Genomic DNA, 27,022 nt, shown 5'->3' on the forward strand with positions numbered 1-27,022 from the left:
CACCGTAAGTACTCAATACATTTTCAAAAGTCGTAACAAAACACTCTGTACATTAATCTTTCAGGCAAGCACAGCGACAGAGGACAGGTTTGGGGAGGAAATGAGGAAGGAAAGAGGACCGACCTGAGCAGCCAGTGGGCAGACCCCACAGCAGACCTGAGCTTGGGGCCTGACGAGTCTGAACTCCAACACACGCGGGGAAAAACAGGGTTAGATTCTGTGATTGGCTTCCCCACTCATGCTGGCTTTCAAGCCTATTTCTGTCGCTTTAGAACAACAAACATGTTCTCCTCAGGAGTTTGTTTTTCCTGCTTCCATCCATAGTTTGCAACAAAAACTCTTTTTTAAAAATCTTCTGTGGTTCAACTTAAGGGGGGCAGAAGTGTAGTGTTTCTTTCCTTGGGGAAAAGAAATCTCAGCCTGTGACTCAGGATTTACACCTTCACCTGGAGCCCAAGCCCAACAACGTGCGGTAGAGAACGTGTCTGATGAGGACTCTAAGGAGAGTCCAGTCTGAACTGAAGGAGAGAGACAACTGGAAAGTAGAAGCCTGAACCATATGAGTTTCTATTTTTGTAGCAGAAACTAACAACAGTCAAATATCAAATATCATTGACAGTCAAATATCAATAGTTTCATTTGGTTCCCTTGAATGTTTACAAACAGGTGGTTTCTTTACCTTGTGGTGGAACTTCAAGCTCAAATCAAATCCCTGAGGATAGGCACTTGTCCTCATCTTTAGTTTTCTCCACCATACCTATTGGGCACTCAGTGAGTACTTACTGAGTTGGAAAGTATCGCCAAGTAACAGGACCTCTGGTTCTGCTTTAATGAGCGTGTGTAAAGCATGGTAGATGACGTGAAGGCAGCCCAGACTAACAGGAAGGTGGACGGGCCTGGAGCGAGGTGGGCCTGGAGCGAGGTGGACCTGGGGGTTTCTGAACTTCAGGAGCACAGAGAAATTTGTGAGAACGAAGCCCTGTTTGTTCACCAAACCTTTAAGGAGGACGTATTACATGCCAGGCAGTGAGCTCAGAGCTGGGGAAATACAGTGGTGAGGAGACAGACACGGTCCCTGCCATCTCAAAGGGGAGGCGGATTCATCCAAGGAGTGGCCCAAATAAACCTAAAATGGTGACTGGAGGAGATATGACCCAGACTGTGCTGCTCGGGGACTCGGACCTCGTAGGAGGGTCAATCGGGGAAGGCTTCCCTGACACACAGACAAGTCAGCAGAGGCCCGAAGCGTAAGTAGGCAGAGATTAGACAGGAAAAACAAAGCAGATTTGGGGGAAGTAGGGAGGGATGAGGAGGTGGAGCACGGACAAGTGTCAGGGCAGTGAAACTACCCTGTCCTGTACAACAATGGCGGACGCACGTCATTATACATTTGTCCAAACCCTCAGAATGTACGACACCGAGAGGGAACTCAATGTAAACGAGGGACTTTGGGCGATGACGTGTCAACGCTGGTTCATCGATTGTAACCCATGTGGCAGTCTGGTGGGGGATGTTGATGGTGGGGCAGGCCACATGTGCGGGGCAGGGGGATATGGGAACTCTGTGCACTCTCTGCTTAATTTTGCTGTGAACCTAAAACTGCTCTTAAAAATACTGTCCATTATTTTAAAAAAAAGAAAAGAGAGAAAAGCAAGAATAAATGGGAGGAATATTCCAAGCAGAGGAAAACGGCATGTGCAAAGGGCCTCACATGAGTCAGAGTAACCGACTCAAGGTCGTTGTGGCCGGAAGGCAGGGGCGAGGGGTGAAGGCTGGGGACAGCAGTGGCCAGAAGAGCCCAAGAATAAATCCTTGTCACTTTTCCTCTTTGCCAAATGGACAATTTAAAGCAAAAAAGAGCCCATAATGTGAAATGAAAAACTGACGTTCTCGCCAGGTATGAAAATATAGCCTTAGGTATGGAAGAGGCCTCTTAACTTTCCCTGGGAAGATTCCTCCCTGTCATTGTCAGCCAAGGGAGCCAAGGTGTGCAGACACCTTCTAAGAAGGTGACAGAGGTTTATGCTGGGGGACAAAAAGATGCAGACCCTCACTGTGCCCTGCTTAGAATTCTGAGTTGTAATTCAGTCAGTTCTCAGCCCTCTTGTCAGAGCAAGCAGCTGTCAGTAGGACAGAGAAGCCCACAGCACAGTTATTGGGCATCAGGCAGAACAAGGAAACGCCAGCCCAGGGACCAAAACAGTCAAGTGACTCAAAAGTGCACGTTAGGGTCGGCCCGGTGGCGCAGGAGTTAAGTGCGCACGTTCCGCTTTGGCGGCCTGGGGTTCACTTGTTCGGATCCCAGGTGCGGACATGGCACTGCTTGACAAGCCATGCTGTGGTAGGCGTCCCACGTATAAAGTAGAGGAACATGGGCATGGATGTTAGCTCAGGGTCAGTCTTCCTCAGCAAAAAGAGGAGGATTGGCAGCAGATGTTGGCTCTGGGCTAATCTTCCACACACACAAAAACAAGAGCAAAAGTGCACATTAAACCACAACCACTCACAGAACAGAAAGTCAAGGAGAGCCTTCACCACCTCTGACAAAAATGCCACCCAGGCCTGCGCGGAGGGAGGGCTGCCCACCTGCACGCACAGCCCCACAGCTTCTGAGGGCCACAGGGAAACTCGACATCCTCGTGGTGTTTTACAAAGACACTGAACCGGAGGAAGAGCAAGCAGGTTGGGGCTGGAACAAGCCCAGAAGCTGTGGAGTGCAGCAGAAGCAGTTTACACGTGCTGAGACAGATCACGTAGACAGCGACAAGACAGACCACGGAGGTGAGTCCCTCAAGGGACATGAAGGTGTCAGGAGTGGCTGCCTTCCTCGAGGAAAGAAAGGCAATTCCCCACATTTCTCAACTCATGCTTGGAAAGACGACACAAGGCTGAGGTCTAAAAGAAATCAGGCGACAAGTCAAAAGAAACCAAATCAACTCTGTGGGAGGCTGGGAGAGGGGAGGGCGCAAAGGGGAAACCTCTCAGAGCTGTGCCTCGCTCCGGGGCCTGGGGATGCTCCACCCTCTCCTGGGGTCTGCAGCAGCCCCTCCCTGGCCGAGGATCAAGCCTGAACAAGAGAGACAAAAAAGCAAAATCGAGGGCTCTGGGCACAGGGCTGTGACAGGTCCTTTGTGAAAGTAGCACTGAGCAGCACAGTTGGAGGGTACCCGGGGATCCCCCCTCCAATCCCCCTCCCTCAATTTTCCAGATGAGCATTCTGAGGCCCAGACAGGTCAGCCGGCCTCCCCAGAGCCAGTCAGTAGCAGAAGCAGCTGAGCTGAGTCAGGACAACTCAACTCTAAATTGAGCCCCACCCCTTGGGCTCTGCACCACCCTGTCGCTACCTCCCAAAGCACCCAGGCTCTGGGTAACAGCCAGGGCGTGGGCTTTCGAATCAACCAGATCTGGTTCAAAGCCTGGCTCCACCCCTTACTAATAGTGAGTGTAACGAATCCCTGTGTGACTCAGTTTCCTCATCTGTCAACTGGGGACAACCACCACCAATACCCTGAAGGACTGTCGTGAGGATGGGACATAACACACACGAAACATTGGAGCACACAGGACGGTCGAGCAAGGGCAGCAATTACTTTGTTTTCAGAGGTCCAGAGAATTTACCTTCCTGCAGAAAGTCTTGCTGAAGTGACGCTGTCCCTCCGGCCCCCGTGGGGCTGCGGTCTCCATTTTAGATTAGGATGTTCACACCAGCAAAGGAATCAAGGACCCAAGGCATGCCAAGGCTGTGCACTTAGCATGTAAACTTACTTTGTTTGCTTTGAGACTTATTCATCCACCTGTTTCTGAGGACATCCAATGCTAAAAATGTAACACACGATGCAAAATTAGAGAATCTATATTAAAACAGAAAGTCTGTCTGAAGAATATGGCGGAGAGATGCTAGGGAGCTAGAAGCTGAGGCCAAAAGGGGAATGCACTGGGATGCACAGACCTTATTTTCTCTCTGACCAGAGACGGCAGCCCATTGAACCCTGGGCGGCCAGGATGTACCCAATCAAGCTCTAATTTGCAGGTAACTTCTTTAACCAGAGAGCCATGAAGAACAGCTAAGTGGAGACTGGGACCGTGGGACAGAGCTCCGGGGCCTTCCTCCCCTCCGTGTCCTCAGGCCGAGGGCACTCCCTGTTTGGGGAGAACAGGAAACAGCCACGGTTCCAGTCTGAACCACTCGTCACACTTCCACCTTTACAATTTCAGAATAAACTTAGAGCCAACTTCTAGAAAGTTCTGGAAGAGCAATAAAAAGTAACAGAGAAACTATTATTCTGACCAAGAAAAAGTATAAAGAGGTTAAAGAATAGGTTTCTAAGTAAAGATAAGAAATTCAGGGCAGTGGCATTCCCTCACTCCAACCCAGCCGAATGCAGCACAGTGGAAAACATGCCCGCGTTGATGGCAGAGGCATCCTTAGCTGTGGACGCTGTTAGATGGCCTCTCACAGCAGTGAGACGTGCTAGGAGGAGAGGCAGCAACTCAAAACGTCCACTCATAGAGGCAGGGTCCTTATCCTAAATAGAACCCTAAACAGAAACAGACAGTTTCCTTCTTTTTGCAAAGAACAGCTTTCCAAGAAATACAAAGTGGGCCACAGAGGTGGGACTTAAGGACAGTCATGTGAAGATGCCAAGTGTCTCAGTCCCACAAGTTGATAAGTAACAGTCCATCCCAGAGAAACCAGGGTGAGAATGAATCCAGAACAAAGAGCCCCTGTGGGCTGGGAGATGGGCCTGTTATCAGCTCCATCCCCAAGGGCTCGGGGTCAGAGGAAGGCCAGCGTGCACTGCTGCAGGGGATGGCCCCCCCAGACCCTTCTCCCTCTGCAGAGATTCCAGGACTGCTGGCTCTGTCACATTCCGTTTGCAGGATTAAGTGGAAGGGCCTTTAATCTGAGCAAATCAAGAGGAGGCAGAAACTCAGCAAACACGGTAAGGAATGCTTAGGACTCTAAAAAAAACCTTGAAAAACCTAATTATTGAAATTAAAAATCTACTTATCATTGCGACATTAAAAATCTAATTATCACTGAAATCTAATTATCATTACAAATCTATCATTGAATCAAATGATATCTGGGATTTGCTTCAAATGACGGGAGGTAAAATGGTTAGGAATACAAATGAAACAAGATTGACTGAGTTGGTAACAAGGATAGACATGGGGTTTAACTTCACTATTCTCTCTACTTTCGTATGTTTGAAATGTTCCATTATAAATAAAAAGTCATGCATATTCATTGTGGAAATTTAGGTTAAAAAAATTGGTCTGTGTATTTCCAATCACTTCCATATTTTTCTTTCGTTTGCAAAATAGTATCAGATGTCTATCTATACTGTCTTATTATTTGCTTTCCGTTCCTCTCTTAATTTGTCTTAAATATTATTTAAGCACTTAAATATTCTTTAAGGGTATGGTTGTTGCATAGCCTTTCATCCAAAGGTAGGCCATAATTTATTTCCAATATTTGGCCACTGTAAGTAAGGCTGGGGTGAACCAGGAAGTATGACATTTGTTATAAACAGGTGATTTCAAGAAAGAAAGAACTTGATGTGTACCCAAACTGACAGCACAAAGGAAAAGAAATGGTGAAGAGAGAAGCTGGTGGTTCATAGACTACGTAATTCCATGCAATTATTAACTTCCCAGGTACTCCCCACGGCACAGCCACGGTGGGGAATAAGAGAAAATGTCAACAGACACAAAACTAAAAAACACGCTCATTAAGTGCTCTCAGCCAACAATAATTCACACACCAGGCTCAGGCAACGAGTTTAAGAAACCTGCCAGCATCTTCTCTGAAATGCTCGAGGCTTGAAATACTGAGTTTTCAAAGGGAAGATTCTCCCTGGTCTGGGCGCAGAGGAAGGTTGTGCAGCTGCAACAGTGAATCGAACAGCTGCTCCAAGGCCACTGGGGCTCAGGCATTCAATCACGTTGTTTCAATTATCTAATTAAACAGAATTAACAAAACTGGGCATTGCCTAGGCTTGTTACTGGGTTGTTTCCCCTCAGTGTTAAAGATAATTCCCCTCCTCTGCAAAAAAATCCATGAAGTTCTAGAGATGGGACCATGAAAGGGAGCCTATGCGTTCCCTGCACTATTTGTCCCTGCCAAGAACTCGCTTTGGCAGAATGTCTGTGAAGACAACGCCGCATACAATGAATGTCTGAATGCCAGACCCAAATATAATTTCTCTTTCTGAAGCAACTCCATAAACTGTCTATTTCGTAACACATCTGAAAGATTCAGAGCGGGGACACATCCTAGCTGTGCTCCCTCTGGCTTTCTGGACTGCTACAAAGTATCAGTGGCCCCTGAATCACACCTTTTGGCTCTGCCAGCAGAAGGCAAGGGGCCGCTCTGCAGCCATCCTGGATAGAGGGCACCTTCCTCTCCAGGGGTGGCCCCAAGGACACAGCGAATGACCCGCAGAATCACAGTGGGACCAAGAAGAGGAGTGCAGGAGACTGTGCTGCAATCTTCTCCCCATTTTTCCCGCCCCTTATCCTTCTCTGTCTACCATTTCGGTTTTTTATTTCAGAAAGGACAACTGTGGCTCTCTTATCATCCTGTCAAGGATTGAGAGGAGGAAAAATGAGTCTGTGACACACTGAACACAGGCTCTCTGAGGTCAGAAACTATGTAAGGGGACAATTAAGTGCTTATCACTTAGTAAATGAATAGCAACTGTGGACACGCAGCCGTCCAACTGGTTCTAACCTCCGTCCCCAGCCCACCCCGACAGGAGAGTCCTAACACCACCCTATTGCTGAGCCTGCAGACATTTTCAAGAAAGCATTACCAATTATACATGATCTAGGATGACCACGATGGAAAAATTTTAAAATTATGTGTTAGGATAGCAAATTCAAGAGTGATTTTTATTTTTATCTTTTGTTGTTGTTATTGGGTTGTTTTGACAGTAGAAAATTATTTTAAGAATAAGTTATTACCAACATTCCACTTATATATGTTGCCAAGATTAGAACCTTGCAAAGCATGAGTTCATTTCTGACCTAAGTCTATGTCCTCCCTCTGGATTCATATATTACAGAAAAGCTGAAGAAAAACAAACAAATAAAAATGCAACCAGAGATGACGTGCAATTCTCTGTTTCAGCTGGTTTCCACACCAGAGCAATCTTTAAGGTTTACCAAAACCGGGCCAGAAAGCTCTACAAGTTTCTACGCATGTGGCTTGACCTTTACTTTCTTCCCCTGAAAAGAAGTGAAAGAGCCAAATGTATAAACACAGAACAGCTGTCTTCTGGCGAAGACGGTATCCCATTGCACACAGCCACACCCTGACGCAGAGAGACACACCAGCCGAGATCCGTCCCCGAGCTCCAGCTGATCTGATGGCTGTAGACTCCCCAAGGGGCCGCTGAGCTCACCCTCTGATGTAAGAGTGGACAGGAGCCACATGCTGGGGTGGCTCGAAATCTGCCATCTGCAGGCAGTGCCAACACCCACACTGATGCTCTCTTCCCTGACCTCCCAAGCAGGGGCAGGACCAGGAAGGAAAGTTACCTTGCAGACAGCCGCCTGGAGTACCGCGTCAAAGCCACCCTCAGGGGCATCACGGTTCCGGGACACCCTCTGTTTCCGAACTTCCTCGTTGAAGCTGTCGACTCTGTCTGTGAGAGGCAGTAGATGGCGGAACCCAAAGGAGGGGACGCAGTTTGGGAATAACTTGTAACTAGAGAGAAAGAAGAGAAGAGTCACTCTTCTATCACTCTCTCTAAATCTTAAACAATCAAGTACTCTGTGCACCAATGAATATTTACCCAGCACCTACTGTGAACTCATGGGACAGGCACAGTGGGGAGATCAAAGAGAAAGAACACAGTCCCTACTCTCCAAACATCAAGCCCTCAGCTGCAGACAAGACAGCCTATACCAGGTTGTAAGTGAATGGAACGGACAAATGGTTGGAAGGAAGCAGCGATGATGCTGAGCTACCACAGTCAGAGGAAGATGTCACGGGGGAGCCCTGACTCGGGCCTTGAAAGATGCAAGGCACCAGTGATATGGGCAAGGTGGCCCACGCAGCGCAGCGAGCAAGACCCTTTTGGGCTGAGGAAAGTGGGCAGTGTCAAGCGGGGGAATGTGAGCAGAGTTACTCCAGGAAACCAGCTTCTCACATCAACTCTGCTGCTGCCACGTGACAAAGGATCATATAACCCCTTCATGTCGGCCCCCTCAGAGACCACCAGGATGTGCTGGCACACGAGCAAAGGCTAAATGGAACAGGGATGAAAACGTTCTTTCTGCTTCTTCATTCATTTATAAATACTGCAATGATACACCATCAGCTCTCCTAGATGCAACAGAACTCATTTAGAAACCAACCATCTTCAAATGGAAAATTAAATCTGGAAATTTGGAAAGAGAGAAGGACTGCAACTCAATAGCAGGTTAATGTCAGGCCTCTCTCCTGAAATAGAGGGCAATCTCATCTTCAGTCCGCAGCAGAGATCCTGAGTGGTCCATTCCTCGAGGAATTAGATCTGTTACAGTTCTAGGAGTTTCACCTTGATGTATAGCTAATAAAATAGGAAGAGAGGCCTCACATTGTTTCACAAATGGGTTCATTAGGCAAAAGCAGAAAGGGAAAAGCATCCTCACCAGAGAGAAGAGTACATGCAAAAGCCCTGTGGCCAGAGGGAGCACGGAGAGCCCAAGGAAGAGGAAGGCCAGCGAGGCTGCAGTGCAGGGAGTAAGGGTGAGGACGGGCTAGGAGGAGGCTGGGAAAGCAGGCTGGACCAGACTGTGAGGTCTGTGGTCATGTTAAGGAAGCCTCTCTTTCAGAACAAACGATGAAAAGTGAATACTAACAGAAAGGCCTGGGTGGGGGGAGGCTTTATAATCCACTTCAAGCCACGTGCATGGGAAGGGAAACAGGCTTAGTAACTGCTAGGAGGATCTTGCCTAATTGCTGCCAAGAAGTGCCCTCCAGGGCAGGTCTGCACAGGCTCCCCTCCTCTGCACTAGAGGCAATCTCTGGCTTTCCAAGAGGCCATTCTACTCTCCTTCAGGGATACAGTGCCTGCTCCATCCACCAGTCACTCGCAACAAGCCGGCTCTGGACAGAGTCAACCCCACTGCCTGCCATCACGGCCACGGCTCTCTGGGGACAGTGGGCAGCACCTAGAGGGCTTCTCCACTTGCCTTTCCTTTCTTTTGCTCCCTCCTCCTTCCTCCAAAACTTTCCCCACCCCTTGTGCTTGGACAGCTCAGACTCTTCCACAACCCTCGGGCCACCCCAACTTTTCATTTGCGTCTCATTGTGCCATAGAGTGAAGGGTCATGGAAATTGCATTCCCAGCTGGAAGAAGGAACTGAGCTGAGGTCCCATCTGTAGTTGTCTGACAAATGAACAGACCCAGGAGGAAGTGAGTGTTCACGAACTCTCACTTCCTTCTCTCTCTTCCTCCAAGCAGCTATGCCCTTCTGTGTGCCATTCGGCTCCATGATTTAGGACTTCAGGTGTGTGTTTATCGTCACGGTTGATCAGGTTGGTTGAGGAAAGGGAGAAGAACAGAATAGTATTTGTTGTTCAAGGAGAAAACCAGAAAAGCTGTGAAAAGCTCAACTACATTAGCTTGGCGTTTTTTTTAACCTCTTCCCTTTCGTTCCTGCCAACAGCAATAAGTAGATACATTCTTACTGTGGAGAATTATTACTAAGTAATCAGGAACCAGAAAATGTGTTTGCTAGAGGGAGGCCTTCATTGCAGAGAATTTACTATAACCAAATCAGTCATCTCTTAGCGAGAGGAAAACAGCTTTGTCACACAGACCCTGTTGAAAATCTCCACAGTCGCTGGAATATGATGTCACCTGTGACTAGTTATTTAATTTAACCCCTGGAGGAGCTGTCTGAGTGACCTGAAGATCTGAGTGTTTGGGGGTCTCATGCCGGTAAACCCTCTCACCCCCACCCTGAGTCTATGCCACAGGGTGCCAGTTTAGGGCCATGCACAGGGAGTTACGAAATTAAGGACTATGAACAGGAAGATAAATAAAATATAAATGCTAGCTTAAAGAGCCTGGGGGAGCACGTGCGTATAAAAAGTCAATTCAATTTGAAGACACTAGATCTAGGCAAATCCAGAAAACAATCTGATACTTCAGGACAATATTGTGGATCATTGAGCTGACGTGGAAAGAGCTCCCATCTTACTCTAAACATAGAACTGCTGGATAAAATGTAATCAAAAAAATTTTAATATGTAGCCAAGACTGGAAGCTTAGCAGGGAATCCAAGGTGCCAGAAATGAAGAAGAAACCAGTCAACAAATGAGTGGACCTAAGGGACCAGGTGGGAAGTGATCAGCTCATGCCAAACAGCTGCCCCCGCACCCCATGTGTCAGGACCTGGCAGGGGTCCTGAGGGCTTGGGGCAGGATTGTAACAGGGTCGGATGGTGAGCCTCAGGCCTGTGCATGGCCAAGCCCTGGAACAGGGCTTTCTGCGTAAAGCTGAGTGCTACAAAGAGCTGGCCTGTCACTAAAATCAAAAACAGAAAAATTCCAGCCACTGGCCTGGGAGAGAAGCAAGGAAGATCCACTCTGGGCCAAGGGCAAGATGAATCACCCATAAAAAGTGTAACTCCAGACCTGATCAAGTGAGAATTCACTACTTCTATGGTGAAGGGACCCCCCAGCTGAGAAATGAACAGGAAAACTAGCCCCAGTGGAACCTGGAGGATCCTGGCAGCAGCAAGCATGGACCGCCCTTCAGAGATGTCACAGCACACGGGGGGCCTATGCTTCTCTGATGGAAAGCAAACTCGGATGAAGAGAAGCTAGGAAAAAACTTATAGACCCATGAGAAACAAACTCCCATGAAAGATCTGCAGCTCAAGAAACAGAGATAATGGAATGATTTGAAGTACTTTAAAACAAGGATATTTAAAACATTCAAAGAGAAGAAGGAATAGATACCAAAGACCAGAACAGAATATTATTGGGGGAAGAAAAGTCAGAAAGCTCGGAAAAAATAGTACAAAAAAAACAGAAGTCCGAAAAGAACCAAATAAAAAATATAGTCACTGAGGGGCTGGCCCTGTGGCCAAGTGGTTAAGTTCGCGCGCTCCGCTGCAGGCGGCCCAGTGTTTCGTTGGTTCGAATCCTGGGCGCGGACATGGCACTGCTCATCAGACCACGCTAAGGCAGCGTCCCACATGCCACAACTAGAAGGACCCACAATGAAGAATATACAACTATGTACGGGGGGCTTTGGGGAGAAAAAGGAAAAAATAAAATCTTTAAAAAAAAATATATAGTCACTGAAATTCACAAGTGAAACTTCAAAGTATGAATTAAACAACTGAAGAACAAAATGGTAAATTGGAAGAAATTTCTTATTAAGCGGCTAAGGGAAAGAAAGAAAGAAAGAGGTAGAAATTATGGGAGGAAAATTAAGACACATGAAGTTTAGAATGAAGAGCTCCAACACACACCCAGTAGCGTTAGGAAGAAAATGGAGAGAGTAGAAGGGAGGACGCAAAGATGTCTGAGAGTAACATCTGAGAATCTTCAAAAATAAAGATGTCTTCTCGGGTTAAAGAAGCAAACCAAGTTCTGAGCAATGTAAATAAGAGAAAATGCAACCTGGACACACTGAAGTACAAACCATGATAGAACATGAAAAGCATAGGAAAGTGTTAAAAGCCACCAGGGAGAAGAAAAACATTAGATGAACAGCACACTTCTCATCAGCCACAAGACAATGAAATCAAACCCTCAAGGTGGTGAAGGAGTACAGCGACCTCTTGGAATAAATACACACAAGGTAAGGAAAATATAAGGACAAAATGTGTCATCTCACTTGCAAAGATTTTTACAAATGTATTTCCATTTTTGTGCGAGGTGAAAACAGTTAAGATCTATTAACACTTTCAAGTATACAAGTAAGAAGTTCAAGCATAGTATTGTTAACTATCGTCACCCTGCTGTACACTAGCTCCCCAGAACGTACTTATGTGTAACTGGAAGTTTGTGCCTTTGACCAACATCCCATCTCCCCCACCCACCTTCCAACCCCTGGCAATCACCACTCTACTCTCAGTTCCTATGAGTTCGGTTTTTTTAGATTTCACATATAAATGACACATGACTTGTATTTCAACAACAGCCCATACCTCCAACAAAAGAAAAAGTATTCAGAACCAGAAATAGCATGCTAGATTAATCCTTCAAATCCGGCATCAGTGAGTATCCTGTGACTCTTCTCAGTGACACTGTTCCTAGTACTCAGAACAGCAATTAAACAGTTCCTTAATTTGATGATTAAATCACTCTGTCTTTTCTCTTCTTTTGGCAGCCCTGGTACTAATTACTTCAGTTCTGGCATTTCTGGGGCCTTCTAAGATAGGAAAGGGTAAGTCTAGGATTTTGATCCTTTGGCAGAAACATCTGGAGCAGAAGGAAGAGGAAGAAACCTCAGGAAAGCCCCATGGAAATCTAGCTCTCTGTTCTCTGAGATGTCCTGCCAGGTGGCGCAGTCACTCCTCCTGACTCCTCCTGCTCCCTAGAGCTTCCTGGGGGCTGCAGCTGCTCCCACCACCACAGGGGAGACAAACCTAAATGAAAGCGCCCCTGGAGATGCGGAAGAACCCTGTGATTGTCCTCCCCACGTCAGCTAAGGGAAAGGAATAGACAAGGATCACAGACAATGTCTACTGAGCTGGGCATGGAAGGCAAACCAGTGAAGCTGGCCAGTTGTGAGAGAAGAGGGAGTGGTAGGGACTATGGCAGGCAAGCAACATGGGGTACAAGCTCAGCTTTACCAGATCTCCCAACTTTTTGAGAAAACCTAGAAATCCTGGTTATTCCTAGTTAAATAGAAGTATTTTTTAAATGTTGGCAACTAATTCATAGTACCATTTAAACTCAGAAAGATGGGGCCAGCCTGGTGGCATAGTGGTTAAATTCGCGTGCTCTGCTTCAGCGGTCCAGGGTTCACAGGTTCGGATCCCAGGCATGGACCTACACACTGCTCATCAAGCCATGCTGGGGCAGCATCCCACATACAAAATAGAGGAGGATTGGCACAAGATGTTAGCTCAGCGACAATCCACCTCAAGCAAAAAGAGGAAGATTGGCCACAGATGTTAGCTCAGGGCCAATCTTCCTCACCAAAAAAAAAGAAAAAACCTCAGAAAGGTAAACAAAGCACAGGTACAGGCTGAATCAGGCACAGGAACAGCCAGATTATACCCCTAGCTTGTGCTGTTCTCCCTCAAGAGCAATAGCGAATTTTCGACGACATCAAGGACACCACACACACTCCACTGCCTGGACATGGCAAGATAAATCTCAGCCTGCTCACTGAGCCATACAGTGACCCCCAGATGGTTGCCAGCTGAGAGAACAGAGACTTTCATAACCTGATGTTTCCTTCAAAACTCCCATTCTTCACTGGATCTCCTGTCTTACAAGGAGCTTTCAGTGTGCCTTGTGCTCACTGTCAAGACTTTTGCTATCTGCAACTGATTCTGCCTTCTCGGGCCTGGAGAAGGAGCTGTGAATAACGAGTGTGTGACAACCCTGAATATTCAAATGCGAGTGCCCAGAGCCAGCTTTTCATCCTCTGCCAGCTTCCAATCTAGTCTCCCAATCAGTGGATGGTCCAGGGGAAAATGAAAGTGGAGACACACCCTGTCTGTCTGGAGACAGGGCCAAAGCAGAGGGCAGAGGTGAAAAGATAAGGACAGAACCACTATTCTAGATGAATTGAAAAAAATTTGGGTTAAGATGCTGTTGCTCCTGGTAAGTAGCAGAACTCCAAAGATAGGATATTTGGCACTGAGACTCAGCTGAAAAGGGCCTTGGAGACAGCATCAAAATAACAATAATGCCAGCGGCCACCTGTGGCCAGGAGAAAGCAAAACCCAGCAAATCATGACACCTAGTGCCTCTTCCTGGTTTAGGAACTCAGAATCCCATTTGTATTTAAACTTTTTCTTGGGCCAGCCCAGTGGCCAAGCAGTTAAGTTAGCGCACTCCGCATCAACGGCCCAGGGTTTCGCTGGTTCGGATCCTGGGTGCGGACACGGCACCGCTCGTCAGGCCACACTGAGGCAGTGTCCCACATGCCACAACTAAAAAGACCCACAACTGAAAAATATACAACTATGGGGCCAGCCCGTGGCCGAGTTGTTAAGTTCGCGTGCTCCGCTGCAGTCGGCCCAGTGTTTCATCAGTTCGAATCCCGGGTGTGGACATGGCACTGCTCATCAAGCCGTGCTGAGGCGGCGTCCCACATGCCACAGCTAGAAGGACCCATAACTAAGAATATACAACTATGTACCAGGGGGCTTTGGGGAGAAAAAGGAAAAAAATAAAATCTTAAAAAAATATATATACACAACTATGTACTGGGGGAATTGGGGGAGAAAATGCAGAAAACAAAAAAAAAAAGATTGGTAACAGTTGTTAGCTTAGGTGCCAATCTTTAAAAAAAGAAAATAAAACACTTTTTCTTATCTTATTGTTTTTTCCACCATTGTGTTGCTTCCCAACCCCTGGGGAAGATCTAAGTTAGTTTCTAGAAAAATGTACAGAAAGATCAGGAAAAGTTCAGAAGAACATACACCACCAGCATAAATACCACCTCACCCCAACCACCCAGCCCAACCCAGAGCTGGGGGCTGTTGAGGCCATTGAGCTGTTGAGCGGATGAGCTGAGGAGTCAGACAGGTTCAGAGGCTTAAGAACAGCCCCCCAAGGGGCTGGCCCTGTGGCACAGCAGTTAAGTGCACACGTTCCTCTTTGGCGGGCCAGGGTTCGCTGGTTCGGATCCCGGGTGTGGACATGGCACCGCTTGGCAAAAACCCATGCTGTGGTAGGCGTCCCACATATAAAGTGGAGGAAGATGGGCATGGATGTTAGCTCAGGGCCAGGCTTCCTCAGCAAAAAGAGGAGGATTGGCAGCAGTTAGCTCAGCGCTAATCTTCCTCAAAAAAAAAGAAAAAAGAACAATCCCCTTCCCCTCAGGGGCAGCCAAGGAGACCAAGAATCTACAATAACATCACAAGATGGACAGAGCCTGCATGCCTGAGGCACCACTTTGAAGGACAGCTGCTAGAGAAAGCGGCTCAACCCTCAACAGATTTTGTGCAGGCAAGGAAAAAACTTTCGCTGTGTTGAGCCATGAAGACCTGGGGATTGCTGTTACTACAGCAGAGCCTAGCATTACCCTGAGGAAAGTGCCTAGCTGTGGAATGAGTATTATTACTCAGACTCAGGTAAGGTATCTGTGTTGAAGTGTGACTTGGATGGGGAAAAATAAGCATTATATTAATGGAAATGCAGACTCTGGAAGTAGTTTGCCTGGATTCATATCCCAAGGCCACCCCTTACTATCCGTATAATCTTGGAGAAGTCATTTATACCCTCCTAGCCTCAGTTTCCTTATCTTTAAAATATGGCTCACATCTACCTTAGAGACCTCAAGAGATTACTATGAGATTTAAATGAGACAATCCAAGTAAAGTATTTAGTACAGTATCTGACAGTAAGAACTTAGGTCTTAGCTGTTCTTATCTAGTGGCTGTTCTGGGGCCTTACATCCTGAAGCCTAGCTAAAAGTTCAATGTGGAGATGAGGCAAGAAAAAGTTGGAAGTTACCACTCATTGTGGTCACACTGCATAATCTTGACATTTAAAGAAATACTTGAAAGAAACAAGCCAACCTTGTAGAGGTTGTGTTAGGGGAGTTGGAGGACGTGACCCTCCACCCCACACACAAAAACATCATGGCAGAGACTTATTCACCAGTCTCATTTCCTCCTTCCTGGCCATAGCTAAAGCAGTTTCCAGCCTCCTTGCCAGAATCCAGTTCTGGAGAATAGAATGTAGGAGCAGAAGTGATGAAGGCCACTCAGTCCTGACCCATAAGACCCTCCTACAAGCGATCTTCCAGGCACGATGATCTTAGAAGCCAGATGTGGAAGATGGTGGAGCATAGGATGGATGGAGCCTGGGACCCTGAGTCACTGCTGGGAGGAGAGCGGATCAGGAGACCCATGTGCACTTAGATGAGCAGGAAATAAACTTCCATCAAGGTTTGAGCCATTACATAATTTTGCATTTGTTGCAGCAGTTAGGAACACCTGTTTTCTAATAATCTGTCAAATATTATCTCATTCAAATACTTGACTTGTGTGGGGAAAAAAACAATACTTTTAAAATACATGGTTTTCATTTCATTTTGTCAAGAGTAAGGTATAGATATTGACATAAAAAACAGGGACAGACTTTGAATTCACTGATGCAAGCACCTCAGTCACTCCAAACAAGGGGAAAGTTTAAGTTGTTCTGCCTGCTCCCTCCCTGATCACCTGAGCCCATCACTTCCTAGGAAAATTCTTTAAAATCTACTAATGTATAAAACAGTGCTATGTCAGCCAGGAAGGAAAACCAAGGAGCTGTGATCATTACATCTTTATGCAACATCGTGTCAGTTCATTTCTTCACATGTTGAGAGAGGACAGAACTGGGTCAGCGTTACTCAGATTAAACACCTAAACTTGGTTTTCTCTCCTGAATATGCCCTCCGTCGTCCTTTCTTTGGGCTGTTTTCCTGCTCCCCCATTCCCCAACCTTTCAATACCCAATAGAAGGACAGCTGGCCACTTACCCAATGCACGGATTGGTCTGGTACCTCGGCGCTGTGTAGGAGAAAGGAGAGATGTTCTTGTCTACAAAAGACCCGAACCCCAAACGGAAGTTGCTGGTGAGCTTCCGCATCTCCTCAGCGAGCTTGGTGCCCAGGTTCCGGATGCTGTCCAAGTCATCCTTCATGGACAGGGAGAGGTCCATCAGATAGTACAAGTCCACGGGATAATCCTCCACCTGTCGAACCTGCAGCTGGAAGGCAGTCTTGTCCCCTGTGCCAACAGAGAGGCCGTGCGTATTAGAGGTCGTCTGACTTGCTAGGCGCTAAAGGGATGGATTTTGCTTTCAAAGCTGGTCCACCTCTTATTTGTCTTTAGTGATTGTGGGTCTCTTAGAAGAAATATTTTTCTTGGAATTAGGATGAATGAAGGGAATATAGATGCTGAGGATAAAGTTCTAGGTTCTCCTTCTAAACATTGGCTCAGCATTTTTAAGGAAACTCTTTAACAACCAGTCTCCTTGGTGTGTTCTGTTTTCTCGGCAAAAGGACCCTTGGGTAATTGGTGGACAGTGAGCTGAACAATCCCATGGACACAAATTAGGTGAGAGTAGCCCACCAACCACACACCAACTTTAGAGGAAGGACCAACCAAGATGGGAATGCGGCCAGGAGACTCTAAAGGTGTGTGCAAAATAAGAAGCAAGGAAGAAATTAAGAAAAGAAGGGCACAGACATGAGTGAGTATGAACTGAGGTAGGGAAGAGAGATTACAAGGCAGTGGAGGATGGGAACACAAAGACAGCTACTTAAAATACTCCCAAAGGGCAAAAATATTTAGCTTGTGTGATGTCACCTATTTCTATTTCCTTAGCCATCTATCAAACAGTAATATTTAGTTCTTGGGCATATTTGATGTTTTGGGACATCACAAACATTATCATCAGAAATTATATGTATAAATAACAGGAAGACAGATTCTAAAGTTTAGCCCCATCAACAAGGGAACAAAAGAAAAAAAAAACTACTAGATTTGTCTATCAGCTACAAGAAAGAGAAAATAATTTTTGGTTCTACAAAGATAGTCAACAGACAGAGAAAAGAGGAATTAATTCACAAAGGAAAGGAACAAAGAACAGCTTGTGTCTGGGGGGCGTGGCCCCTGCAATCTCAGCCCACAGGGTTTACAGAAAGGCCCCAGTCAGCGCAATAACCAGAGGACTCAAGCCAGGATAATGATCCTAAGTCATTTCATAATCTCTAAAAACACATCGTTTAGAACCAACATCAAGAAGCAAATCATACCAGGTAATTCTATCTGCCCTTGGGCCTATTAGCCTCTCAGAGGCACCAAGAGATGTCCTTGAACTCTTTGGGTAGAATTGTCAGCACACATTTGCAATCTGGACGTCCTGTGTGTTCAGAGGGTCAATCGCAAAGGTGGCCCCACTCCTGCCCAAGGGGTCCACGCGTGATCTGCCAGCAGTCACGTCTCAGAGAAACCAATCTTTCACTAAGCTGACAAGCTGCAGGCTGAAGCCTTCTTGAACTTGCAGCATAGCGGACCCAATCCTCCGTGCTCTCTCTCCTCCCCCCACGCCAGACACAACATAGTTCATTAACTAGACCATGAGGAATCAAATGACCAAAAGATTTTAGTCCAAGTTTCAGCTCTGTGCCCCAACAAGGGGTGCAACCTAAGCCTCAATTTCCTTAAGTATAAAATGGAAATAATAACAACAACACAGCATTAAGGCTATAAAGCACTCATGTGGGAAAGAAGTGTTTTGCAAGCAGCAAAGGCCTGCACAAATGAACTATGATTATTATAATTACTATTTGTGGCCCGAGTGACAGGGCCAAGCCTGCTTCCCCTGACTTGTCTTTGCATGTACTGTTCTAGCCGCCTCAAGATGGATGTAGTTTGGGTTGCCTGTTGGTATGAGCCTATTTTTAAAAACCATCAGAGTCTGACTCAAACGGAGGAATGTTCAAGATTTCTTCCAGAATGAATTCCGAAGTGCTGAAATGTCTGTCTCTGGTTCCCATCAGGCAGACAGCGCAGGTCCCTGCACGGGGCCCCGCCCAGGCTTGGATGGCACTTCACAGTGGGGGAGGGGCAGGAGGAGGGAGACCTTGGGGGAGGGGAGACCCTCCTCGGCCTCTACATGGGCAGACCATAGACCCCAAATGGACAGAGCCTGCAATCATGTCCCCTCTGTCCCACCTCATGACCTCTTTGCAGGGTCTTCTGCATTTTCTGTCACCCATGCCCTTCCCCACAAGTTCCCAGCCACAGTTTCACTTCTGTGGAATCCACTTCCATCTTTTTGTGGATTATGAGCAATTAACAGGGAGGACTTTAACATGAGGAAACGGGGAACTAGCTTGGATTTGAGGAGGCTAAGAGGTACCCCTGGGAGGGAAGTGGACACCAGCCATGGAGAGCAGGAGCTGGGTTGGAATGCAGACCTTGTCACCAAGGACTCGAGACCTCAGGTATCTTTCAACCTGCTGCTCTGTTTCTGGGTCCATAAAATGGGGAGGATGTTAATTATTGTGGGGATAAAGGAGACAATGTACATAAACACCATACAAATGCTTCTACACATGAAAAACTTCAGCCTCAGTTGCCCCGATCGTCAAAAGCCATTCCCTGTGGGGGTAAAGAGAGAGACAGAAAATTCTGCCAAAAACTTGAGTGTGAATGGCTGCAGCCTTGGCCATTAAATTTAAGTCCAAATTTTCCAGACACGAAGGCCAAGAGGGAAACAAGATGTGCTACACAGGTCTGTTTGCATGCTGAGAGGGTATCTATTCCAAAGCGAGAAATCCCTAGGCATTAAATTCTAAGAGAAATTCACACACACACACACATACACGTGTGTGCACCTTCCCATAGGAAGGCTGCAAATGTTAAAAAGAAATATTTCTCTCCCAGTTTTCCAGGAAGGGAGGGGCGTAAGCAAAAGGAAAATATCATTAATGTTCAGAGTGAGGGTTTACTGCTACCTCAACTATGTCTGATTTTAAATGCTACACACTCGTCAGTGGCCTTGGCAATAATGGAATGTTCTGTCAGCAGATTTTGGGGGGACCGACATTCCTGGACCAATTCTCAGCGTGGGCGCTAAGTGTGGGAGTGAAGTTCCAGGGCACCGACTCCTCGACAGGGAGGCCTCCAAGGTTGGCTGGCTGAAGGTGAGGCCGTTGCCGCGAGCAAACTGCACTCTCTGCCGAGCGAAGGTGTGGGACGTGTTCTCCATCTCTGGGCACTTAGACACACTCCAACTGTACATTCAGCCACACAGTCCTGCACTGCCTGAGACTTTATACCAGTCGCCACCTCCCACGTGTCCAGCAGAGTGTAGAGCTCTTCCCACCTTCCCTGTGGGTGCTCGGTCTGCGCCTGTCTCTGCCGACACCAGTCCAGCCCACATGCCCGCTCCTTCCTCTCCATATAAGACCCCCTACAGGCTCATCTCCCTGTGTGGCTGCATCCCTTCTCTCTGGGGCCATTCCACATAATCCCCGCCTCAGGACCAGCAGCAGGATCAGAGAAATAGGATAAAGCAAACTCAGAAAAGCTGATCGCCCGCACCTGTGAGCATGAGGCTCCTCGCCAAGCAGCCCCTGTCACGTCCTTCTGGTTTTTCCTGTTTCTAAAGCGCCTGGCTCCAACGGTATTTTGCACAGAATTCCTGTCACTGCTCGGTTCATAAGTACAGGTTCTCCCACCGTCAAGTATCAACTAGCTTTCCCTCTGAAACGCATTCTTAAAGCTTTCTTCTCTCTGCCTTGCCTTCCATCAAAAGTGAAAAGTTACCCTTCTACACCAGATGACAAACATTTCTGGAGAGTGAAGGCAGAGAATTCCAGCAAGAACTCTGGTTTTTAAGACTGATTTTTGTTCAAATGTAAAGACAGAGTAGTACTCAACAGACTCTTGCCAGCCCCAAATAAATGTGAGTAGGTTTTGCTACCTCAGAATTACCCTTCTGTGCTAGAAATTGAGAGAAAGGAAGGAAACATCAAAATCAGCTACATGATAAACAGACAACAGCTGGACAGGGAATTAGGGCCTGAGCGCACACCTGACAAGACTATGGCCTAGCTCTCCTGTTCACGGCAGCGCTCCAGGATTAGTCTGCCTCCCTGATCTGGAACAAGGCTGCCACGCGGACAGCACCCCACTCCCCACCTCAGCACTCTGACTCCTGACAGGTGGAACCAAGCGATGAACCATGGGAGGATGTTGCTGGCCTCTGCAGCGTCTGCCCCAGCATCGGGGGTTGGCATTCCTAGTTAACTGGAAAATAACCTGATCAGTTTGGGCTGCTAGAACAAGTACCGTAGACTGAATGGCTTACAAACAACACAAATTTATTTCTCACAGTTATGAAGGCTGGAAAGGCCACAATCAGGATGCCAGCAGGGTCAGGTTCTGGGGAGGGCCCTCTACCGGGTGGCAGACTGCCCACTTCCTGGTGCGTCCTCACGTGACAGAAGGGTCAAAGGAGGCCTTCAGGGTCTTTTTTAAATCATTATTATTCTTATAGCACTAACTTCATTCATGAGGGCTCCACGCTTATGACTTAATCACCTCTTAAAGGCCCCACCTCCTAATACCATCACATAGCGGGTTGGGATTTCAACATGCGAATGCTGGGGAACACAGTCTACAGCAAACCCCTTATCCACCCTTCATCAAGTCTTTTTAGGTATGTGAGTTGTCCGTCTGAGAACCTGAAGCAATACCTAAATCAGGGAAGTGGCACCTCTGAAGCAGAAGGTGGAAGAGGGGGAAAGGCAGCATGGATAGGGGCTGGCAGGAAACCCATACTAAAAACAACCAATCACCTGGAGTTTAGTTAATAGTATATCAGTGTCAATTTCCTGGCTTTGATCACATACTCTGGTTATGTAACACGTGGTCACTGGGAAAAGCTGAGAAGGGTACACAGGAATCTCTATTATTTTTGTAACTTTTTGAGAATCCAAAATTGTTTCAAAATATAAACAAAGCTACCAATCAAGGGTCATTTTTTTGAGAGGCTGAGGGATTGAGACAAATAATGACTTAAGTAAACCCTTTCTAATTGCTCCACCTGTAGCTTTCACCATTTCAATAAGCTTTATTCTAAACTTTATGCCCTTTCTTAAGGATTTTATGTCCTTTGTTAAGGTTTTTTTAAGATTGTTATCCTAACATAGTTTCCAGGATTGGAAACAAAATGGAAAACATGATCCCGTGTTTATACAAAATCCTGCTTAAAGTTTGGCATTTCCTCAAAAAGTTAAACATAGAATTACCATATGACCCAGCAATTCCACTTCTAGCTAGACACTCAAGATTATTGAAAACATATGTCCACACAAAAACTTGTACGTGAACCTTCAAAGCAGCATTAGTCATAATTACCCCAAAGTGGAAACAGCCCAAATATTCATCAACTAAAATGTGGTATATCTATGTGTACACAATGGAATATTATTTGGCCATAAAAAGAAATGAAGCCGTGACACACGCTACAACATCAATGAATCTTAAAAATATCTTGTGGGGCCAGCCCAGTGGTGCAGCAGTTAAGTGCGCACATTCCACTTCGGCGGCCCAGGGTTTGCCAGTTCAGATCCTGGGTACAGACATGCAGACATGGCACTGCTTGGCAAGCCATGCTGTGGTAGGCGTCCCACATATAAAGTAGAGGAAGGTGGGCACGGATGTTAGCTCAGGGCCAGGCTTCCTCAGCAAAAAGAGGAGGATTGGCGGCAGATGTTAGCTCAGGGCCAATCTTCCTCAAAAAAAAAAAAAAAGAAAAGAAATCTTGCTAAGTGAAAGAAACCAGACCTAAAAAGGCTACATATTATATGATTTAAATGAAATGTCCAGAATAAGCAAAACAAAAGAGATAGAAAATAGATTAGTGGTCATCAGATGCTGAACGTGGTGAGGAGGGAGAAGCTAAGGAGTGACTTTTAATGGGTACAGGGTTTCTTTTTGGGGATTTTCTGGAATGAGATAGTGACGACGGTTGCAAGATCTTGCAAATATACTACAAACCACTCTGCACCGTACAATTCAAAATGGTGAATTTTATGTTACATGAATTATAGCTCAATTTAAAAAAAAAAGAAAGAAAAAATCCTGTTTAAAGTAGAGAGAATTTTTTTTTCCAGGCTTATCCTGGAAGAATAACTTTGCCTTTGTGAAGTCTCTCTCATGTTACGCTGAGGCTTGTCCTGACTAGTCTGGTATAAGGCTGGTAAAGTGTTACATTTCACTCAACAAATGTCTATTATGAGGTATGGGGGAATGGGGCAAAGGAGGAGATGCAAAAGCATTTCTGAAAATATATAGTGGAAAAGCCAGTCATCACATACCTGAACCTTTCCTGGAGTCAGGGGAGTATTTACTTGAGGTAAGTACGTGCTTGGTAAACTGAAAATGTTGCTAACTGCAACACACCATTCTCCCCTTCCTCCAAATAAATAACCTGGGGTTTGCCTGTACTTCTATTTATAAATATTAAAATTTTCAAAAGTTTAAGAGACATCATTGGCTTCAGGTATTTCCATATTTGAGAATCATATTCACAAGGTTCTAGACCTTTAGGAGTTCATATTTGCATCAGATCTCCCAGTCTTCCTCTGTACAAATTGGAACATCCTCACCGTTTGAGCATGTCTTCACAGGGCAGCCCGCCCCTCCATCACCTTGACCTCCCAGCACTGGGTTCTCCATCGCTACACCTTCCACAGGACCAGAGCTGCACACACACTCACATCATGATTTTGTACCAACAAAGGCTCATGTTTTCCACTTTATTCTATTTCCATATTAGAAACTATATCATAATGCTTAGCAGGAGATGTGACTATACCAGATAAGACTGATTTCTTTTTCCTTTAATTGAGCATACACTGACCTTTATGCATAAGTAAGTATTGTGTGTAAATTTAATGCCAAGAGCACTTTACCCAAGGAGGCCGCCCTCACTCAGATCACTTCTGTAACTCCTCTTCCGGGGCTGTTTTAAAAGCTAGTTGTGGGGTCTGGCCCTGTGGCCGAGTGGTTAAGATGGTGCACTCTGCTGTGGCGGCCCAGGGTTTCGCTAGTTCGAATCCTGGGCGCCGACATGGCACCACGCATCAGGCCATGCTGAGGCAGCGTCCCACATGCCACAACTAGAAGGACCCACAACTGAAAACACACAACTATGTACTAGCGGGTTTGGGGGAGAAAAAAGAAAAATAAAATCTTTTAAAAAAAGTATTTAAAAAATTAAAAATTTAAAAAATTTTTTAAAAAGCTAGTTGCTAAATCAAATCAAACAGTTTCTCTGCCTTACAGTCATACCTTAACTCTGATTTTAAAAACTAATATTAAAACTGTGACATCTCTGGCTTTGTGTAACCTCCAATTCTTTCCTATACTAAATCTACCCTAAAGAATAAAAATTTGCCACCATGAAGGATATTTCTTGGAGAGAACACCACAGGCTCTGAGAGTAATTCTAGATAAGAAGTTCCAAAAATACAAAAACCTCCCTCAATGATGACTCTGAAACTATAAACTCTTTTGGAGGTGTGAATTTTGGTCCTTGTTTTCAAAGATTATGAGTGAAAACAGTACACAATTATAAATACATTATGATTATAAGTATATGAAAAATATGAACATGTGAATAAAGACAGGCTCTAGTAAAAATGAAAATTAATATTGTGTTACAGTGGATGATTTTTCAAGAAATTCCTTTAAGTTACTGCTATATTATGATAAAAAGGAAGATACATCATTGACGTTAGTTGATAACCATCCTTGTCTTACACAATGTTCCAATATCTTAATAATCTACCACAACTCCTACATTCCCTTCGAGCTCAAAACCCTTGACCCTGAGCCTGTCTCCACACCAGGAGATGAGTTATTTTTCCCCAGAGGGCATCAACATCTGCCCAAATAAAGACTCAGCTGACTCTTCTTCCCACCCACACAGCTTTGTAAAGTCTCCCTTCCTTCGCTCTCAATTGGGTATCTCACCAGACGAAAGGCTTAGTGTCATTTGCAGTGAGATGACCTGTAAAAATAGTAACTCCAGCTAATCTCGGCACTAATCCCTGGGCCATCCAGGAGTCTGCGCTTCTCTAAGCAGCAGGGTCACCTAGAACCTTTCAATTCAATAAGCAAAATAAAACATTTCTCAAATAGATGATGACTCAGCGTTCTAAGAACAACAAGAATACGCAGCAGTATTGAGTGCTTACGATGCGCAGCTCTGTGCTAAATCCACTTCTGAGACACTGAGAACTTCTATTCAAATCTAGAGCTGGCCGACTCCAGAATCTGCATCTGTGGCCGTGACTTTTTGAAAACAATACTAATTTAAAATTTTTAAAGTACATTTATACAAAAAGTCTCATTTAAGCCTCTGAACATGGCTGTGCGGAATGAAGGTGACAGGGACCCTAGATGCTAAGGGGTGGAGTAACTTGCCCAGGGCCTCGGAGTTAGAGACAGAACCAGAAGCAAAACCCAGGATGGCTAACCAGACCCACTTGCCACTGCTCCAAGCTGCCTTGAAGTCTAAATAATCCACCTAGAAATAGTTACTGCCAATGATTTCCTAGAAAACGAGATTGATTAAAAGGCTAAAACTCAATGGAATTTGGAAAAAAGCTGCCTTCTCTCAACAATGGGATAATTTCCACCCTTTGGAAAAGGTTCCACCCCTTTCTATGCCTTGTGATGCGATTCACATCCACCCTCTGACATCACAAGGATTCTAATATGTAGAATATTAGACGACAAAAGTGGTGAACTAGAAACAACCATGGGTTTTGCCATCACAAACACCTGATATGGAATCTGATTTGCCACTTCTAACTGGGAGACCTTGAGCGTTCGCTCCTCGTGTGTAAAATGATAGCTACCTTAGGGTCGGTCAAGTATTTAGCACATAGTAGGTGTACAAAAACTGCTAGTTTCATGATATCACAATCAACTCCAGGGCTCACAGAGGCTCCAGGATCATAAAACAAAATATCTCTAAAAGTTTGTCCCTTCAGAATGCCACAGATTCAAAAGGAATTTGCTGACAAGAAAAAATACCTTCTCTTGGAAGTAGTAATTTCCCTGAGAAACTGGCATTAACTAGGAGTAACTCTACCAGCATCCTCCCCTAAAAAACAAAAACATTATTCACAATGGCCAAAAGGTGGGAATAGTCCAAGTGTCCACGGATGGATGAATGGATAAACAAAATGTGGTAAATACATACAATGGAGTACTATTTAGCTTATTCAACTAAATAATAGCTTATTTAGCTTAAAGAAAGGAAATTCTGACACATGCTACAACAAGGATGAACCTTGAAGACATTATGCTAAGTAAGATAAGCCAGATACGAAAGGACAAATACTATACGAGTCCACTTATATGAGGTACCTAGAATAATCAAATTCACAGAGACAGAAAACAGAATGGTGGCTCCTAGGGACCCAGGGAAAGAGGGAATGAGGAATTATTGTTTAATGAGTGCAGAGTTTGAGTTTGGGATAATGGAAAATTCTGGAGATGGATGGTGGGGATGGTTACACAACATGGTGAGTGTAATTAATGCCACTGAACTATATGTTTAAAAATGGTTAAATTGGTTAATTTTATCTTACATATACTTCACAACTTAAAAAATGGCAAGGATACACCATCTGTCCACAAGGGCCCTTGTACTCTGCTTCCTCAGGTCTGGGCCACGCCTCGCCTTTCCCCTCTCCCAGTTCTGCCCTCACTGCCCGGCTCATTTTCCCGTGATTGACAGGTCCCATCCCAGACACTCACCGGGCCGCAGGTTCACGGCGATCTCCTGCGGCGTCATCTGAATGACGTCTGAGCCCGCGGAGCTGGAGCCCTTGCTGCTGAGAGGCAGGCTCCGCAGGACCTGGGTGCTGCTGGCCGGGCTCTCAAACTCACCCCCGCAGCCGTTTTTGACCAGGTTTGCCTTCAAATCACACCGGGAGGTGACCGACCTCGGGCTGCCGAAGTCCTAGGCGCAGACACAGAGGAAGAGAGCAAGAGGCGGTCAGGATGACTCCCCAGAACACCTCAGGTTGTAGACCCATCACCAGCACCTTAAACCCTCTACAGTCCATTGTCATTGTCTGAAAATGGAGAAAATGATAACCCTGGCCCAAACGCCTCACCTAGTACGACAAGGATTGACTGAGGTGCTGGATAGGTAAACGTTTTGTAAACTGTAAATGCATAATAAAAATGTTTGGTTTCTGGGGCTGGCCCCGTGGCCGAGTGGTTAAGCTCGCGCACTCCGCTGCAGGCGGCCCAGTGTTTCGTTGGTTCGAATCCTGGGCGCGGACATGGCACT

At 45.9% G+C, this 27,022-nt stretch overlaps 1 protein-coding gene across 1 annotated transcript in view; it reads right to left on the bottom strand.

Moving 5' to 3' along the window:
* ITGB5 (integrin subunit beta 5) overlaps window positions 1–27,022 on the bottom strand; it is a 108,210-nt gene that overhangs the window by 62,460 nt on the left and 18,728 nt on the right. Inside the window, exons 3-5 of the mRNA XM_070509087.1 lie at window positions 26,482–26,686; window positions 16,665–16,914; window positions 7,546–7,714 (exon numbers count right to left, since the gene is read on the bottom strand). Of these exons, the coding sequence (XP_070365188.1) occupies window positions 7,546–7,714; window positions 16,665–16,914; window positions 26,482–26,686 (624 nt within the window). The remainder of the gene's footprint in view (window positions 1–7,545; window positions 7,715–16,664; window positions 16,915–26,481; window positions 26,687–27,022) is intronic.

Source organism: Equus asinus, chromosome 5 (genome assembly GCF_041296235.1).
Source record: "Equus asinus isolate D_3611 breed Donkey chromosome 5, EquAss-T2T_v2, whole genome shotgun sequence".
NCBI lineage: Eukaryota > Metazoa > Chordata > Mammalia > Perissodactyla > Equidae > Equus > Equus asinus.